At 43.5% G+C, this 19,184-nt stretch overlaps 1 protein-coding gene across 1 annotated transcript in view; it reads left to right on the top strand.

Annotated features, from left to right (window-relative positions):
• The first annotated feature begins 6,497 nt into the window (after positions 1–6,497).
• Positions 6,498–19,184, top strand: part of PIEZO2 (piezo type mechanosensitive ion channel component 2) — a 373,451-nt gene continuing 360,764 nt past the window's right edge. The window contains exon 1 of the mRNA XM_084849861.1: positions 6,498–7,339. Coding sequence (XP_084705987.1) covers positions 7,276–7,339 — 64 coding nt within the window. The 5' untranslated portion in view covers positions 6,498–7,275. The remainder of the gene's footprint in view (positions 7,340–19,184) is intronic.

Here is a 19,184-nt window from a genome sequence, read left to right as displayed (position 1 = left end):
CCCCCCAAAAAACAACTACACTGTATTATATAGTATATGAACTGAGCATTTAAAAGCATGTGTTAACAAACAAGAACCTGATCTGAAGCGGACATGTGAGAGTCCATATTCAATGGCCACAATCCAAGATATGGTTAAGTGTGCTTAAGTTAATTGACATCAGTAGCCTTAACTCTGTGGTTGATTGTGGTCAGAACATTTAGCCTTTGTGTACTGGGGCGGGGGGTGTCATTTGAAATGTGAATGGATCCTCTTACTTTAAAACGATTATTCAAAATACAAACTTTATATCCTTGTTTTAAAAATGGTACAGGATTACTAATTAAAAAATTTACATTGGTAGTTTCATACTTAACATTTGAATTTTGTCACTGTTTGCAAACATCTCCCCGCCCGTCACCAAGAGAAGCCATATATAAAGCAAGTTTCACGGGCACTCTCAGAATTCTCATAATTTCTCCTGCAAATTCCTCAGTCTACAAAGATCAACACGTCCCTCTAGGGATGTATGAGAAATTTGTTTTAGTTCATTTTTTATCAGGATTTTACCCTGTTCGCACCTTCTGGATTGAACCAGGCCTTGGGCGCAATATATGGTCGAAGTTTGTAGATTTCCAAGCTTGCAATGTGATTCGTGGACCAAACAAACAAAAAGCATTTGACAGCATGCATACATTTTAAAAATGACCACATTTTGGGAAATATGCATGGATTTTCATATGAAAAGAAAAAAAACAGCACTCGCAATCTGATACAGACTCAGTTGGAACGCACTTTGAAATTGAATTCAGAGAACTTCGGTGAACTCGAGCTTTGCTGATTTGCACATCCCTACCTCACTTCAATTTCACTATAATCTTGGCTGTCTTAAGTCAAATGGCCACACTACAGATGCCTGCAGAATTATTGTTTATTTTTAAAATGCAAGGTATTTGCATTTGGTCTCAAGCCAGCATTGAAGTTGCACCTTTCACCACTTAGTATTTATAATTTATCTCCACCATTTGAAGTTATTCAGTGGATGTATTTTCTTGACTTTATTTTGCTCTATGGGTGTATTAGCATGAATCTTACTTTTCCAGATGGGGAACTGAGCAAGTGACTTGTCCAAGGCTATCCAGTGTGTCTGTGACACAGATGAGCCTTGAACTCCAGTCTCCCACTGGAAAGCACTACCCCTCATACCAGATGTACAGGAGTTACCTGTATTAAGGGGAAGACGCTGAATATGCTGAGGCATTTTGCCTTTATTAGTAGTATGGTCTCTCATGTTCCAGGATGGAGTCACAGTGTTTAAAATACGTTCTTGGGTGAAGCATCCATATCTCCCCACCCATAATCACAGAAATTAAATGAAGTATATTCAGTGTGCTAGATCTTAAAACCAGTTTCTCCACATTTCTTCAGATCACAAATTCCACTCTTTATTCAGCTTGTATCAGCCTATTTTTAGTAATAAAAACCCTATAGCAAGCACCAGTTTTACTGATGACACATGACTGCCAAAGTTTGTCTAGCTACAAAGAACAGCTTAAAGTGAAGGCCTCGGCCAATGTTTACTCTGACTACCAATTTTGGCCCAGCCAAACACTGTAAATTCTTCATTCATATATATATATATATATATATATATATATATATATATATATTTAAATAGAAAGAGAATAGTTAGTTTAAAAACTAACCACATATTACATTTCATACCCACAAGCTACTCACTTCTAAATGCCATTTTACAATGCAACTCGTTAGAGCAATATTTAAGAGTGATAACAAATAACTAGCTATGGGTCCATCCATTCAGTGAACTGTATTTTTTTCTCCCATAATGTCTCAGCTGCTTGACCTCTGATTTCCTTCTTGATCTCTGTCTTCTCTGCTTGTTCTGTCTCTCTAGATGCTGGAATTGGGATTTTAGCTTGATGGTATGAAAGTGTATCTGAAACAAACACTCACACACCCTTATGATGGTCAACATACTAGTTTTGAAGAAATCCGTAAGTTTCAGCTGTCTAATGGCACCATGGGCCCACATCTGAGATGCATTGTATTTAGGCATGGGCTGAAAACGTAATGCTTCATTTAATACTATTATCTCAACACATGCAAGAAGAGAATATGTTGAATACTAAATTCAAAGAACAAATAAGGAGGTAGAGCACTTGGCTATCTCATTCATACAGTCACTGCAGGTCAATTTAGCTCAACAAATTTATTATTTATTCAGCCTTTTCTCTGCATGGCTCAGGACACTATGAATGGAGTTTCTAGACTGTCTCCTCCCATCATGGCATTGATGAGAGCCACACTACTTAGCTTTGGCGAGACAGCTGTCATAAGAACATTCCCTGGGCCCCCTATGGATCCATCAGAGAAAACTGCCAAACAGGAATCTGAAATTGGTGAATTACACTATGAATTAATATCTTTTAAACCTGAAAATGTAAATGGGATTAATGTGCCGTGATAAAAGTGTGTATTCATGGTTACAGGTAAACATACATTTAAAAGATTATTTGCTGGATGGATACTGAATTTAGTAAATTGAGTGATAATAAAGCGAAATGTTTACATTGGATGAATGATCCTCTGTGAGAGAAGGGTTTTTATTTTTCTTAAGGAATGGGAACCATATTAGGGCAAGCATTCAGATAAAACTACACATGGAGCAAAGATCTCAAATGTGCCTACAATTGTTAATTTATCCTCTTGAGTTCTTGCATACAGTTTTATTGTTAAATAGGGGATTAAATTTGTGCCCACACCCAGAGCTACATCCAGTGTTATGTGAACAGACTACTGCTTGCACAAGGTGACCTTCCCTTCCTCTTCATGGGAACATGATTCTGCTTATAAATGCTCCCTGCATACCTTGTTCCCTTAGAAAATTTAGAGTGGGGGATTTTGCTCTGTGAATCCCTCTGTCATGGCGGCCATTTCAGCAGCAATTTCAGTGGCAGCACAATTGCAGCAGCGGAGGGGTGTGGGCCTTGGTGGGTTTGGGGGGGGGCAGTGCAGCCCCCAACTCTTGGAAATTGCCCACCCCTGCACTAAAGCTTGTGCAGACAGAAGAACATTTCTCGATTTGCTGTCACTTTTTTCATGCAGTGGTCTTCTGCTAAGTTGGCAACAGCCCTTCTGTGAGCAGAAGACACTTTCTGCTAGGAGGAAGACACATCTGGGTCCAAGCCTATGGCTCTTTTTGCTGTCATGGACTTAAGCTGCAATCCTGTAATACTTACCTGCAGGTAATCCCTACTGAACACAGACATACTTATTTTCAAGTAAATAAGCATACAATCAGGTTGTTAGTTGCTCTTATTTTGTGGTTGGGTTTGGAATACTAAGGTCCAGAAGTGCCTTGCGCTTCATGTGTACAATTACAAAATTGCTGCATATGTGTGTAATTATGAATACACACACACTTCTTATAGAGGCCTGGAATTTATTTATGGTGGAACCATTGTCTAATGTGTGCTCTTGGGTTAAATGCATTTATGTTATCTAAGGATATAGCGGCTGCATTCAGACATCACTTTTTTGAACCCTCCTATGCAGAGTCAGAGGGCAGGTGGCCCAGGGCAGCTGCTACTCCCATGCTCACAAAGTGGGCAGGTGTTTGTAAGGAATATCTGTCACTGCCTCCAATTGGTCACCTGCTGTCTTATGCTGGGAGGTGCTTCAGGACTGGGTCAGCTGTGCTGTGCCCAGAGACGGCAGGTAAGCAAGTGGTGGTGGCAACTGTTCCCGCTTATGTCCACTCTCTATGACAATGGTGCAGTTAGGTAACTTTAGACTCTAGACTTTATGATCTTACAGTCTAGCCTCTCCAGCCCTGTCCCATTTAGATGGTAATGTATCGACTTCACTCACTTCGAAATACGGTAAGCCAGCCCTGCTGCATTTGGGGGCTCTGCCAGTGGAAGCTGGTGGCTCCTGTGTCAGTGGGACAATGAATCCACTCTGGGTTTCAGTCAGAACCAGTCAGAACTCTAAAGGACCTACCCCATGGGTTCAGCACCTTGGATAGCTCCTTTAGAGTTCTGACAGAAACCCAGAGCGAATTCACTGCCCCAGCTGCCACCAGCCTGCACTGGCCCCTGCTGCTCATTCAGCTGGGTGGAGCCCTGGACCTCTGACCCAAAGCCCTGCCCTGATGGCACCACTGCTGTCTGGGCAGCATACTGGGGAGAAGCACAGCCAGTAGGGCTGCCTCTGCCCACTTGCTCTCCTGCCCTCTCTAGATGGCTCAGCTGGGCTGAATCCCCACCTAAAGAGGTGGGCAAGCGAGCCAAGTCAGTTGCTTGTACAAAAAGCCACCAGCTAATTCCCTTGGTCACTCACCAGCGCTTTATCTCCTGGTGGTGCAGCAGTGGATATTGGGCCCAATCCCCTCCACTGGGCCATCCAGAGAGAGAGAGAGAGAGAGAGAGGGGTGCGAGTGTGTCTGCGAGCAAGCAAGCAAAGGCAGTGGCTGCAGAGCTTCCACTCACTGACTTGGTCACTCTCTCTGGGCAGCCCCACTGGGCCCAGTCCTCTCTACTGTGCTCCCAAAAGAGAGAAGTTGTGTGAGCCTCCCAAAGACAGATGGCAGGTGAACCACTGGGAGCAGCAGCGGCCACTCCTTTCAGCCATCACTTGCCTAATCCTTCCTGCTATACTGCTATGAGAAAGAGATGGTAGGAAGCAACTGTGGAAGGGTAGTGGTTGCTCCTGCAAGAGCCACCCCCTCGCCTCATCTGCCTGTGCTGTGACAGGGTGGATCTGGCCCATTCTCCATTGCAATACCACCTGGAAGGGCTGTGCAGACACACAAGATGAGCTGCTGCTTCCTCTTGCTGGCTTGTCCTCTGTCTTTGGGCAGCATGGCAAGGAGTCTTGTGCAAGGAATGACCACCAGGAACAGCTGCCCATGGCTAGCCTGCTGACTGCCTCAGAGAGCCTCATCCTGCTTCTTTGTCCTCTCTTTTTGGGAAGTGTGGCAGGGGGGATTGGGCCAAGCAGGGACCCCCAAAGTAAGTGAGCAAAACCACTGTCTTTATTTGGTTGGTGGCAGTAATCTGAGGCAGTTTGCCTCTGTATCAGAAGCACTATGCCAGTTGCTGGGGAGCATGGGCAGGAGGTTGCTGTTGCACCCATGTCCTGCTTGTGGGTTTCCTGTCAGCACCTGGTTGGCCACCGTGTGAACAGAATGCTGCAGTAGATGGACCCTTGGTTGGATCCACCATGGCTCTTCTTATGGTCTCTCTCTTTCTCTCTGGCTGGCACAGCATGGAAGACCAGGCTCACTGCCCGCAATCCACACTGCTGAGCTAGCCCAGAGAGCAAGTAAAGGCAAGTGAGTGAGGTGGTTGCTCCTTGCAGAAGCAAAAGCTGGCTCTACGCATTTGGTACAGATACACTCTTACTCTGGGCAGGGACAGTCCCCCTCCATGTCTCTCAGAGGCAAAGGGTGCTTCTTGACTGACCGCTCCAACCACTACCAATCAAAAGCCATTGTGCAGTTATTCCATCTTTCTCTCCTTAATGGACATTATGGGTGCTTCCTGACAAGGCCTTTACTGTGCAATTGCCCTGCCTCATTCACAGAATTTAAAAGTGGTGGTAGCAGCGGTCCAGACACCATCATCATCCCTTAGCAATCCTACTGTGTTTTCCCACCACAGGTGCTTCCAGATGAGGCTTTTATTGCGCTACGGGCCTGCCTCATTTACCGGATTTTAATGGCGGTCCAAACGTCATTGTTTTCCATTCGTAATCCCCCCATGTTTCCCCACCACTTTTATCCATCCTTTTGTTACGTCAGGAGGAAAGAAATTGCTACAGAGACCTTCTGATCGGTAGCGCTAGCAGCCCACCCTCTGGAAGCATCCCTCCTTCGCAAAAAAAAAAAAAATCCTCTTAGGGAAAGACAGAAGAGCTGCACAACGTCTTTGGATTGGTAGCGCTAGGAGCCCTCCGTCTGGAAGCGCCCACAGTAGTAAGAAAGAAACAGACAGAAGAAGCGTTCGGACTACGCAGGAAAGTTACGAATGGAAGCGGTGTCCTTGTCGCCGTCTGGGACACACACACGCACAACCCGGTAAAGTTCCATGACTGAGGCCGGGCAACCGCAGAAGAAAAGCCTCGTCTGGAAGCGCCCCGGGCGGGAGAGCGCGGGCAGCCGCCTCCGCCCACTCGCTCGTCCTTTCCCAACAGACGGGAAGGCTTGCGCTGACTGGCGGACGGAGGGACGGGCGGCCCAGCGCCGCGGGCCCTTCCTCACCCGGAACCGGCCCTGCTCAGCGGGCGACACCTGGCCCGCGGCTCGCCTCGTCGGCGCACTTCCCCGCGCGTCCTGGCGCGCAGCTGGAGCCACGCGGGCGCAGGAGCCGCCGCCGCCGCCGCCGGCCGGTCCGGCGCAAAGGCAGCGCGAGCTCCTCGGCCCCGTCTCTCGATTGGCGCAGAGACGCGCCCGGCCGGCCCGCCCCGGCGAGGGGGCGGGGCCACGCCGAGTTCCATTGAGGGGGAGCGATGTAGGCGAGGAGGCGAGGCGAGGCGCGCGCTGCAGGGGCCGGCGGGGAGCTTCGCGGCGGGGAAGGCGAGAGCCAGGCGGTCCTCTCGCCCCTGCCCAAGGTCGTGCTGGCCGCTCGGCGGCTTCGGACGCTGCCCCCATGCCGCCGCCGGGTGCCGCCGCCGCCTAGTCGCCTTTGGGGAAGGCGTTGGCGGCTCCTCGCCCGGAGCGCGCGGCTGCGTCCCAAGCTGGGCTCTCCCCGACCGGGCGGCTCTTGTTATGTCTGGGAATCTCGCGCGCTCCCTCCTTCAGGATACGGGCAGGGCCAAGGCAGCCACCATGCGCCCCAACAGACGCCTCCTTTTGTACGCCGGGCTCATCTGAGGCGGCTTCGCTCGCGCACCCCCCCCCCCACCTGATGCGGGACACAGCAAAATGCTGCTCCAGTGAACAAAAATTGCTATTTTTTCTTTCAAAAAGAAAATCTCTCTTCAACCGAATTTGTGCGCCTCGTGTTAAAGCCTCCCTTGATTCTCACTTTGCTTCGGAGTTGTTGGGGTTTTATTTGTTTTTTGTCGTTTCCTTGGACGGGCTACTCCGGAGTCGTTGACGGGCTTCTGAGAAGAAGCCTGCGGGACGGCAAGACGGGACAGTGCTCGTTCGCTTCAGGCAGCCTTGGACGAGAGTGGACCTAAAAGTTCGGAGCTGGTGAAATTGCAAGCGGTGCTGCTGCAGCGGCTCCTTTGTTTCCCCAAGACTCGACTTGGTCCGATCTCCTAGCGATGGCAACAGAAGTGGTGTGTGGATTGATCTTCAGACTACTACTTCCCATCTGTCTAGTCACTGGTACGTGAAGTCTGCCTTATTGGAACGGAGGTGGGGCGGGGGTCGTAGTGGGGCTCGGGTAATGTAGTAAGACTTTTTTCATTTCGTATAAGTAGGTGGGCTTGAACGGGCTTCATAATTGTAACACATCTCCTAGTTTGGGATATTTTCCTCTTTAAAATTAAGGCACCTCCAGCAATGAAGCTGTAACTACTCTCTCTCCACTGCTCCCCCCCCCCCCCGACTTCTGTATACGTTCTGTAAAAAAAATTCTCATTTCAGTGTTGTGGCCTTGACTTTTATTTTCCCTTCAAACTTTTCTTGTTAACTCACCTGACCTGACAGAAAGTATTGCATCCACTTTACATGGAATTCACTAATGCATTTTCAAAAATTATTTACTGTGCGCTCCTATGTACATCTGTTCAGAAGTAAGCTTCATTGAGTTCAATAGGACTTACTGTCAGGTAAATTGGGTACAGGAGCTACAGGATCCTAGTGTTGGGTACAGGATCCTAGGGTTGGGTACAGGGATCTTAGTGTTGGGTACAGGATCTTAGTATTTTAAGTTGTTGGCACTGCAGCAGTGAGCGAAAAGATCTGTTAAGCTTAACGGTGCTGTCTTGTACATGTCTACTCAGAAGTGACTCCATTCAGTTCAGTGGGGTTTACTTCTAGGTAAGTGGGTATAGGATTGCAGCCTAAATCTGTACAGTGTTTAGCATGATTTGTTGAATACTCTTTTAGTCTAAAGTTTACCTGTGCAGCTGCTTACTAAGGAAGGAGGAAAAAAGACCAGAATACATTTACTGGGCAGTATGCCCCATTGATTCTAAAAAGAACATAATTAATTGTGTTTTAATACTGCACCTGAAAAATGGCCTTTATGTGGAATGGTATTTTACATATGTTCTTTATTTCCTCTTAATTGAAAACAAAATTCAGTCAGATTTTTTTTGAAGCCTATGAGTTCTGTTTTAGATGGAGGAAAAGTTGGCTCTCCTAGTTCTAGTATTAGGTGTATCACTGAGGGGCAATTATTTCTAGACTGTCAAGCCATCAGTTGTGGCTAACATTAATTTGTGTCTGACTTACTGGAAAAACTGGAAGCTGAATGAATGGAGAGATCGTAATCACTTTATACAGTAATCCTAAACACACTTGTTAAGGAATAAGATCCATTGAACTCAGTCGGACTTACCTTTGAGTCAGTATGTTTAGGACTGAGCTGCATATATTACAGAACTGAAATGTGGTGTGCAAGAGAATGAGGAGAATGAATCAAGTAACAGCTGGAGGATCCGTTTACAAATATCTAGAAGTGTTTATTCTGCCCTGCTGATTCAGGATACACTTTATTTAAGTAAAATTGAAATACCACCAGTTATTGTAGCCTGTTGGTACACTGCAGAAAAAGCAGTAGGAATAGTGTTCCATGATTTAAGACCATGTTGCGTGAGTCTAAGTATTCGGTTGCACTTTCACACATGGAGCACTGATGTTAGTTACAGATGAAGTTGAAATGGGTTTCTTATTCTTGGTTCTTGTCTTCTTATTTGCCATTTATGGCTCAAGACATTTGTGGACTTACTGGTAGTGGCTGTGACTTAAAGGCTGTGTGGGCACATTCTGTAAACCTGGAACTCTGTAATTATAAATCCAGTTGAGATGCTGTGTTCTGTTTCAAAGTACTGTGTCTTAGATACATTGCCCACATAATTAGGAGGCGGTACTGAATTTCTTTTTGGTTGAGAAATCTGTATAGCGTCGCATCTTTCTGAAACGTATCTTCTGAGAGTTGAGGAAATGAACTTCTTTCAAGACATATATAAGCCCCCTTTTCCTCCATCCTCCCCCTAAACCAGATGCTCCTTTTTATCTTTGAAATTTACTTTGGACATAAACGTAGGCAGCTATGATGGAACATGAAATATCCTGTGCCACCACTGAACTTCATAGTTCATTTCATAAAGTATTCTTACAGTGGATGATACTAGAACTATCTAAATTTCTGTGGGAAAGAGAACATTGCATCTTTTATAGAAAGATTCATCATTCTATCCCAGTGCCCCAAACTCTTTTTGTGGTTTCACTCTACGCAGGATAACAAACTGGAAGGCAAGCTGCTAGAGGGGACAAAGGAACTACAGTAGTTAGCTTGTTCAAAGCAAAGTTAAGAGCCCTGGAAGTTTTGTTTTTCAGCTGCTTTCAACATTGGAGAACCTTAAAACATTTCTTTTCTTATCTCTCAGGAGCAGATGGATGAGGACTGCCATGTCCTGAGCTGATCACTTGATTCTCTTCCTTTCAAACTAGCGATCTGGATTGGATTTTTATTCTTTTGGCATGTCTGGTAACAAGGGCATTTGTCTATGTACCTAGGTGTTACGTGTTAGTTTAACCACTTGTATATTTTTCTGGATATTTCCTGTTTCATGGATTTGGATAAATTTGTGCTACCTTTATATATTAATAAAAAGGAAATTAAAAAGGAAAAAATAGCAATCCCAGTGTCTTCAGTGCGGACACTAGATAATCAAAACTCCCCATGATGATCAGCTAGATACATTTGCAGCTGACCAGCTTAATGCCAGTGTCATGGACTCCTCTCCTTCTGTTCAGTGAGAGTATGAACTGCTATCTGGTCTGTGACCCCAAGAGAATTCAGTATTTGGGTAATGCCTAATGCAGAACTAATTATCCCATGCAAGACCATCATAATATAAAGGAGAGTAGACTCTGTGCTTACAAGGAAAAGGGACCTAGGTAGGCAGCGTAACTGCTTTGTGGTGCAAGCATGGGAGAGCCATTTTATTTCAAAAGAGACTGTGCTCAGGAGTGACTTGGCTAAAAGCACCCCTGAGGTGGGGCTCCTTCCACAACCACTTTGTTTCCTGTGCCTGCTGCCGGAATTGCAACCTCTCCTCCCGCAGACCAGGGACTTGCACATTCTGATGATCTGGATCTCATTAAAAACTCGTTCCTGATTATTCTGTTCACTTGTGGAACCCATCTCAAATATGAAGGGCTTTCAGCATCTCAGGTAGCTGGATGAGGTTGTCAAGGCCATTGTCCAGGTTTCAGTGCTTTTATAATCCCCAACTACTTCTAAATCAAGTATCTAGGTTTTCCCCGTCACTCATACATAAGCGCTGGAGGCTGCCCAAAACTGCCTGCTATTAGGCTTGGACTTAATTGTAATTGTTGTTTCATTTATTTGTTATCTGGGAAATGTTGTTGCCTGAAGTACTCCTAAGAAATAGTTCATCTTGAAAGGCACTTTGCTTTATGTGTGTTCTTTCCTTTATAGAAAAGATTGGTAACACCTGCACAGGCATAATCCTCCATTTGATTCCCTACTCCCCTTTTCCATTTCTGAGACATGCCAATTGCTTTTAGTAGTCTAACTTGCAAACAACAAGATATTTAGTTTTGCCAGTATCTTGCAGGAGTGAAATGTGTCCCTGTCAGAATTTTACATATACACACACTAAGGGATGGTGGGAGTTGCAGTTCAGCAACATCTGGAGGGCCACATGTTCCTCATCTTTGCTTTATTGTGGCCTTGTGAGCTTGCATCCAGCAGTCATTTCAGTCTTCCAGTAACCCATTCACCTGGATGTAACTATTCCTCCAGGTTGCCAGATCCACCATTTGATTCATCCTATGACACATTTGTAGAGCGGCCAGGTAAGTTTTCTTGATGGCTGATCTATTTCTGTCTGGTCAGATTAAGCATTTAGTATAAGCAGTCCATTCTTGAGTAGATTTGGAGGGATAAAAGGTGGATCATAATTGGAAATGCTTATGTATCATCAGAATGATGCATGCTAGAAAACAAGCTCAGAAGGCTGCTCTAGATATACATGGGCAAAGCTGTTCTGCATAAACAAGCTCGCTGTGAGTCTGTAAATAAGTTCTCTTATGATCCTTGTTCAGTGTAGTTGCTCTCTTCGTGTGTACAACTTCTTTGACATGATATTGCACATTTGGTTTATATCTTAATGAGACAAGGATGGGCTTCATTCCTATATAGCAATTGGTAATGAGAGGCAGCTGGCTACTCTGTGGAATAATGTATGTATCCAAAAGATTTAAACTGCAAATTCTGTTTATGCAGAGGGACTTTAAACAATTCTTAGTTTGTGGAGGCACACTTCAAGTGTAGGCAGTACAGTCTATAACCCAGTTAAAGCCAAAGTATTTGGGTAGACACCAGTTTAGTCCCACAGTTATCATGGATAGATTTTAATACATGCTACACAAACATAAAAACACCGAAGTTGCTCCACATGTTTTGGAATTGGCCTTCTAGAGCATGCAGACTTTGCTTGGTCTTTTGTTTTGGAAGGGCCTCCAAAGAGGTGGGGGGACTTAATCCTTTCTATGCTGAAGGGGTGTGAGTTGCCAATTTTTTTTTCTAAATCAGTTCTCATTCTAAAGAGAGTATGACAAAATATTTATCTTATCTGCCGGAAGGGAGCTGCAAGAGGCACGAACAGATATAAGACTACAGGATGGGTTAAGGACAAGGAGCTGTATCTAATGTTAATCTAATCCATTCATTTCAATGGTCTACTCTAGGTAGGACTAACATTGGGTTGTATCCAATGTTACAACAGATCACTGACTTATTCATTCACCTTACTGTTAATGGCTATTTAATGAACTATTAGTTACCATTGTGACTACTAACATTGCCAATGAAATAACACATGTTTTCAAGCTAGCAAACATGGTGTGATGGTGAAAGAGCTTGCTTTTCTTTTTCAGGGGCACAGGTTTTGAGTTTTGCCTTGTTGCTTTTTAATATGGAGCATAGCTTAGTATTACAAGAAGCGGTAGACTTGATGGACCTCTGGCCTGATTCGGTATAAGTAAAATTTGAAAACAGTTTTTCATTCAGTGGTTTAATATTGTAGTTGCCATTAAATTTTGAGGCATTATTAGATATGCCCGCTCAGGCAAACCGTCTTGAGAAATTTTGAGGTAGGCAAAAGGAGTTTTGATGAAACGTGCATCTCTCAGGGGAGTTCTGCACATCCTGAACTGACTAAAGCAGATTAAGATTACTGTGGAATTGAGTGTGCAGTTGAGGACTACATATATTGGACATTATGCCACAGTCAGATTTACCTTCCCCATGTGTACATGCAGAGATGGTGGAGGTGGGAGTTGTGTGCTGTGAGGATGAAGTTGATGGGCATGCCCTTACTCCATTTCATGTGACAGGCTGGATCAGCCTGACAACATTATTTGAACTAGCCCAAGCTGTTCTGTTGGTGTCATTGTTCACCTTTAGTTAGCACTGGATATCCGTTTGAGAATTTGATTCTTGTGAAGAAACTCCCTGTGCAGTGGGCACTAGAGTTGCCATTGAATTTTGAGGTGAATATTAAGGTTCCTTCTTTAAAGAGATGTCTAAGGAACTTGGAGAGAAGCAAAGAAATCTTGATAAAACTAGCAACCTTTTTTATCATGATGGTGGGGGACTGGTACATCACTAATGATTTCAGCCTTCCCTTTAGATTGAATTCCTGCTTTTTGGAGGGGCTTACTTAGTTTTCTTTATATCTTTTTTAAAGTGCTGGGGCATTTTAACCAGAGCTGGCCCAAGACATTTTGCTCCCATGTGGTGGAACAGCTGATGGTACGTTTGCTTCTCTCTAAGTCAAGATGCAAAGTACCCAAGGCCAGCTAAGTTATTTTGGAATGTGAGGTATAAAATCCCACAAACATCTGTCCCCTTCACTAGTAGTCACAATATGCTAATAATAAATTAAATAATTAAAAATTACTGCTGCTTCATGACACCCAGAATTGGCTGCCTGAGTGGGCTGCATCACTCTGCCTAATGGTAGGGCTGGTCCTAACAAGTATCTACAAATCTACATTCCATAATGGCACAGTCTAGTAAAGATTGTTCTGCATGATAATTCTGAATGGGTATTTAGGGTTTTGCTCTGGAAATTTGGTTAAAGGCTATTTTCTTTAAATGTGGACTAGAAAGTGAAACTGTTGATGATTATCTTGAAGAACAAATGGTGACTGGAAACCAGTGCCAGATTTGTATGCCTTAAGACAGGATTTAAATCCAGTATTATAAGTTTTTTGGTTGACCTGTCTATTGACCTTTCATATCTGATCGTATCCAAGATGGACTGATTTAAATCACTGCTCTAAACTACGAAACAATAACTGTTTAAATCAAATTTCCCATTGTTTAATTCATATACAGTCAGGGCCAGAAATATTGGAACAAGGATAACTGTTTTGGCAGTTGACCTCTGTACACCACCACACTGAAGTTGAAAGGAAACACACCCAGATGGGAGCGAAGTCAGGACTTTCAGCTGTAATTCAAGCGGTTTGACAAAAGTGGGGCGCTAACCATTCAGAAAGGACAGCCAGTGGCATACACCCCCCCCCATCATTGCTGGCTCATAAGTAATGGAACAAGCCAACATCATTTCATACTTAAGTGTCGCCTTTAATACCTGGATGAAAATCCTTTGCAGTCAATGACTGCCTGAAGTCTGGAACCCATGGACATGACCAAATGCTGAGTTTCCTCCCTCGAGATGCTTTGCCGGGCCTTTACTGCAGCTGTTTTCAGGTGCTGCTTGTTTGCGGGTCTTTCTGCCTTCAGTCTTGTTTTCAGGAAGTGAAAAAAATGCTCTATTGGGTTGAGATCAGGTGACTGACTTGGCCATTGAAGAACATCCCACTTCTTTGCCTGGAGAAACTCTTGGGTAGCTTTTCTGTATGTTTTGGGTCATTATCCATCTGCAATATGAAGCGGCATCCTATCAGTTTGGCAGCATTCGGCTGAATCTGAGCAGAAAGTATAGCCCTATACACTTCAGAATTCATCCTGCTGCTTTTATCAGCAGTCAGGTCATCAAAAAACACCAGTGACCCGGTTCCATTGGCAGCCATACATGCCCATGCCATAACACTGCCTCCACCATGCTTTGGATCATGAGCTGTTTCTTTCCTTCTCCATACTTTTCTCTTCCCATCATTCTGGTACAAGTTAATCTTGGTTTCATCAGTCCAAAGAATCTTATTCCAGAATTGGGCAGGCTTTTTTAGGTGTTTGCTGGCAAAGGCTAATCTGGCCTGTCAGTTCTTGAGCACTACCAGTGGTTTGCACCTTGTTGTGAAGCCTCTGTATTTACATTCATAAAGCGTCTCTTGACTGTAGATGTTGACAATGACATGCCTACCTCCTCAAGAGCGTTCTTGACCTGGCTAGATGTTGTGAAAGGGTTCCTCTTCACCCTGAGCAGAATTCTGCATTCATCCACTTTAGTTGTCTTCCGTGGTCTGCCAGGCCTTTTGCTGTTGCTGAGCTTGCCAGTTAATTCCTTCTTTTTCAGGATGTTCCAAACTGTTGTGCTGGCCACTCCCACTGTTTTTGCTATATCTCTGATGGGTTTATGTTTCCTCAGTCTAATGATGGCCTCCTTCACTCGCATGGACACCTCTTTGGACCTCATGTTGGGAGTTCCAGTGAACAGCTACCAATTGCAAATGTAACACCCAGAACCCCCTCCAGGCTTTTTATCTGCTTGACTGGTCATGGGTTCCCAGGAAACAGGCCACACCTGGCCATGCAGCTGCTTGTCAGCCATTCGTTCCATTACTTATGAGCCACAACGATGGGTGTGTGTGTATGCCACTGGCTGTCCTTCCTGAATGGTTAGTGTCCCACTTTTGCCAAACCCCTTGGATTACAGCTGAAAGTCCTGACTTCGCTCCCATCTGGGTGTGTTTCCTTTCAACTTCAGTGTGGTGGTGTACAGAGGCCAGCTGCCAAAACAGTTATCCTTGTCCCAATATTTCTGGCCCTGGCTGTATTTCCTGAACAAGGTTGCATACTAATTTGTTGCTATAACAGTTAAAATACCTCCAGGTGCAACTAAACAGAGCTTTTATACAACCTAGGAGCATAATGCATAACCTTTAGACATAGTTCACATGCTTTTTGTACAGCAAAATTTCCTGCTTAAAGGGGTGCTTCCAGATAAGGCTTTTATGGTGCCATTGCCTTGCCTCATTCATGGAGTTTCACAAGGGGTCCAGATGTTGTCATCTTAAACTCCTAGCCCTCCTCTGCTTTCCTACTGCTTCTTCTGTCTTTTCTCTTACCGCAGAAAATCCATTAAGAAAGAAGGTCAACAATGTTATTTCACTGGTAGCACTAGGAGCCCTCCATTTGGAAGCACCCGAAGTGGGTAACTGTGAAATGAATGGACTCAGTTTGGCTTTTTATCTATGCAAAGAGCTTTCCAGAAGCTACTTTCCAAAAGCTAGTTGGGAGCTACTGGCCAGAACAGTATTCCTTCATGAGATGAAAAGTAAAGATGTAATCCAGTCAAAGTTATACATATTTAAGTCCTGTTGATTCCTATGCAAGAGAAAAGCATAGGCATAACTCTATCCCCTTGAAGTAAGTGGGATTTAAATTGCTAAACTTTAATTGGGTTGTGACCTAAATGTCCATGGTACTTGGTTGACTGTCATAAATATTCATAATTTGCCACAACAACAGTGACCTATATGTCATGTATATAATACTTGATCACAGTAGCCAGATATTTCTCCCTTGGTTTTCTTTCATATAGAAAAGCAGGAATATATTTGATAGGTTATGTGTAGACTTTGACATGTTGGCTTGCATTATAGTGTAATTCTATGAGTTTCGGAGCCCTCTGCTTATCTTATGCCCTGCTGGCAAGAGTGATTTCACCTCTAAGAGAACACTTAATATAACTAAAATAAACAATCCAGTTTAAATATGCATGATTTAAATTAAATGTGGGGTTTTTTTTAAAACAAAGTCAGTTTTTAGCCACCCCGTTCTCTTTGGTATTTGTATAAAGGGATATAATGACAGAAGTAGTTCTTCCAGGTGGCTCAGGGAACATGTTTCAGATTTTTATTAGTTCACTTGTGCTATCTTTTTTTCCAGTGTTGCAGTATGGAACTCAATTATCAAGTCTCTGGTAATGCTGTCTATAGTAATAAAATAATATAGCAGTATACAGCCCTGCAGCTTTGGAAAAATAGCATGACTAGCAGGACTTAAGGGATGCTTGCTGTGTTTGGTATCCTCAAAATACTCCATTGTCTCAAGCTCTATTACTTTTTACATATTCTGCATATATAGTTTGGCTCTATACATGTTGGATCGTTAAGTGTAAGGATGACTTTTAGGGGGGAAATAGTGTGTTATTGGCACCATATGAAATGGTGTGCTCCCACTACAATATGAAGGGTGACATTAATGAAGATAATGTAGTATTTCCTTGTAAGTATAAGTCTCTTCTTACGAAAACCTGGTGATCTGTGTTACGACATCTACTCATATGAAATAAAAAATTCTTGAATGTCTAAAAATGAAAAACTAAGTTTGCAATTGTAAGAATTTCTGCCTTTTTAGTGTTGCAGTGCTTAGGTATTGCATAAGTTGGAGTAACAATGTCTCAATTTTTTCTTATATATATTTTCAGGTTGTTTTGCAAACTAATGTTGATATATAGACCCAACGAGACCCTGTTATGGCTAGTGCATTTAAAAAAAATGCAGTGACAATGAGGAAGGCTTATGGCATTAGTGCAGTTCTGGGACAAACTGATTAGTGTTATATATCACCATGAAAATGTGACTAAGACCTGGTATTCTAAGAGGCTAATCTACTTTAGGATAATGATTCTGCCTTTAATTAAGGTATAGTAAACTGATGTAGACTTCAGTCATTATTATTTTCTCTTTCACTTTGCACACCACTAATTAATATGAACAGTCTATGAAAAGGGCTTGGAAAATAACTTTAAATTCCTGTGGAACCTCTAGCCATTTCAGTTCTGTTTCCAAAAAACATTTGTAGTGAATTAGCTACTCTGGGAATGGATAATGAGAGAACTGTTTGGTTGAATAAGATATTTCACCTACCAATTGGAGTTAGAGACAAATACATTTTTGGGTGACTTTAATACGTTTGAGTTCTGGCTGTGTTGAAAACTGTGCCCTGAAAAATCTGCTGGACTTCATTCTCAGGCCATCTAATTGTACCTGTTTAATAGAATGATCCAATCCATGGTAGGGGAAGAGCAGCAGAAACTATAACCTGCCTAACTATAAGTAGCTTGCAAAGATATCTTGGACAAAGAAATGGGCTACATTTCCCCACAACTCTGATTTTATCTCTCCAAGCTAGCTTGCAGTTCTGAAGTGATGTCAACTTCTCATCCACTCATTATTTCCTTTTAGTTCTGCCACTGTAATGCATGGAACTGGCCACTGTCGCTTATTTAATATCTGCACAGATCTGAGGATGATCGTGACAGCCTTGGTAATGTCTTTGGAGCTGGTGGGCTCTGGCATTTGCCCTACGATGCTGGATGCACATGCTGGGCCTAAATATACAAAAGTGTATATTTTGGAGATCAGTTGCTGGACTGTAGGACTAAGGCCCTGTTGAGATAGTATTTTCTTGCTGGCCTTGTAACTGGGGGAAATGGGGAGTGGGCTCATGCTCCCCTCCCAACTGTGGAGAGAGATAAATGGCAAAACTGGGAGATCTGTATTTAGTTGAATGTTGAATCTTCCCAGACCCTATGCTACAATAAAGCCTGCCTTCTCTGTCATTAGCACGATGGTTAAGAAGGCACAATGTGGAGTATGCTCTGGATGAGAGTCAAGCAGTGGGAGAAGTTGGTAGGTGGTTTATGTGTTATTAGTTTTAATTTGATCTGTGTTTTGGGAGGAAATGATGGGGTTGATCTGCTAGAAAGGGTTGGGTTGATCTGCAAGGCAGGGGGAATACACTTTCTCTAAGGGTCTAGGGAGGGTAATTCAATAAGGGAAATGGTTGTGTTGATGTTTCTCAGCCTATTGTGATGTAGAGCAGCCTATAAGTCTTGAGTAATATTCAGAAACGCAAAGAAGTGGAACTTGAAAGAGGAGAGAAAAAGGTTATATGCCCACAGATGTTCAGGGAAGTACTTTTCTCATTAATTCTCTGAACCTCACTCTTGGGTCTTGTCTCTAACAGCTATAAAATCCATTAATTTGTTGGGATCCAAACTACTTAAATCAACGAGAAAAGATTTGTTCTAAAAGGAAATATAATGTGTGAAACTCATTAGCTGCTTTATCAAACTTCTCTTGCTAAGCGGCTCTTTTATGAAATTGTCAGGAATATTGCTTTTTATTTCATTGATTAGCGAGTTGAAGACCTGCATTGTTAATAAAATAAAAACTCCTGAAGGTGTTCAGAAGCCAAACTAAAAATAAATGTTGTGTTGTTCTAGATGATTTTAATACCATAAGTGTCCTGGGAACTGGATGAAGATTTTTGTTCTGTCTTGTGTGCATGGGAGCTCTGATGTGTGTACGTTTGCACGTTTCCTGGGTTTTTCTGCTCTCTGCAATGAGGGTTGTGTCCATGATTGTATTAGAGAGATAAACCACTATCTTACCTATGGTTTCTTGCTCATATTTACACAGGCAATAATCCAATACAGAGTTAGATGGGCATAAATACTCTGATGTGTTGGACCAGTGCTGGATCTAGGTTTTGAGGCCTTTGGGCAAGACACCCTCAGTGGGCCCCCTTCCTCAGTGAGTCTACCTTCTCACTGCCATTGTCAACAGCTGCTGTTTCTGCTCATCCTCTTTCTCATTATTGCTGCCACTTGCTCGCCCTTACAGGCAGAGAGCCATTGAGTGGGTTGGCAGTGGTTCCTTCTCCTCCTCCTCCTTCTTCCCATCACTGTTGTCTGGACCACAGTGAGAGGCAGGTGAACAAGCAGGTTGCAAAGGTGAAGAGGAGGAGCTAGTCCAGTGGGCTCTTGTC

The sequence above is a fragment of the Heloderma suspectum genome, chromosome 4 (assembly GCF_057233095.1).
Source record: "Heloderma suspectum isolate Gila_16-S chromosome 4, 16-S_ref, whole genome shotgun sequence".
In the NCBI taxonomy this organism is placed as follows: domain Eukaryota; kingdom Metazoa; phylum Chordata; class Lepidosauria; order Squamata; family Helodermatidae; genus Heloderma; species Heloderma suspectum.
The sequence above is the reverse complement of the archived record's forward strand: the minus strand, read 5'-3'. Positions and strand labels throughout refer to the sequence as shown.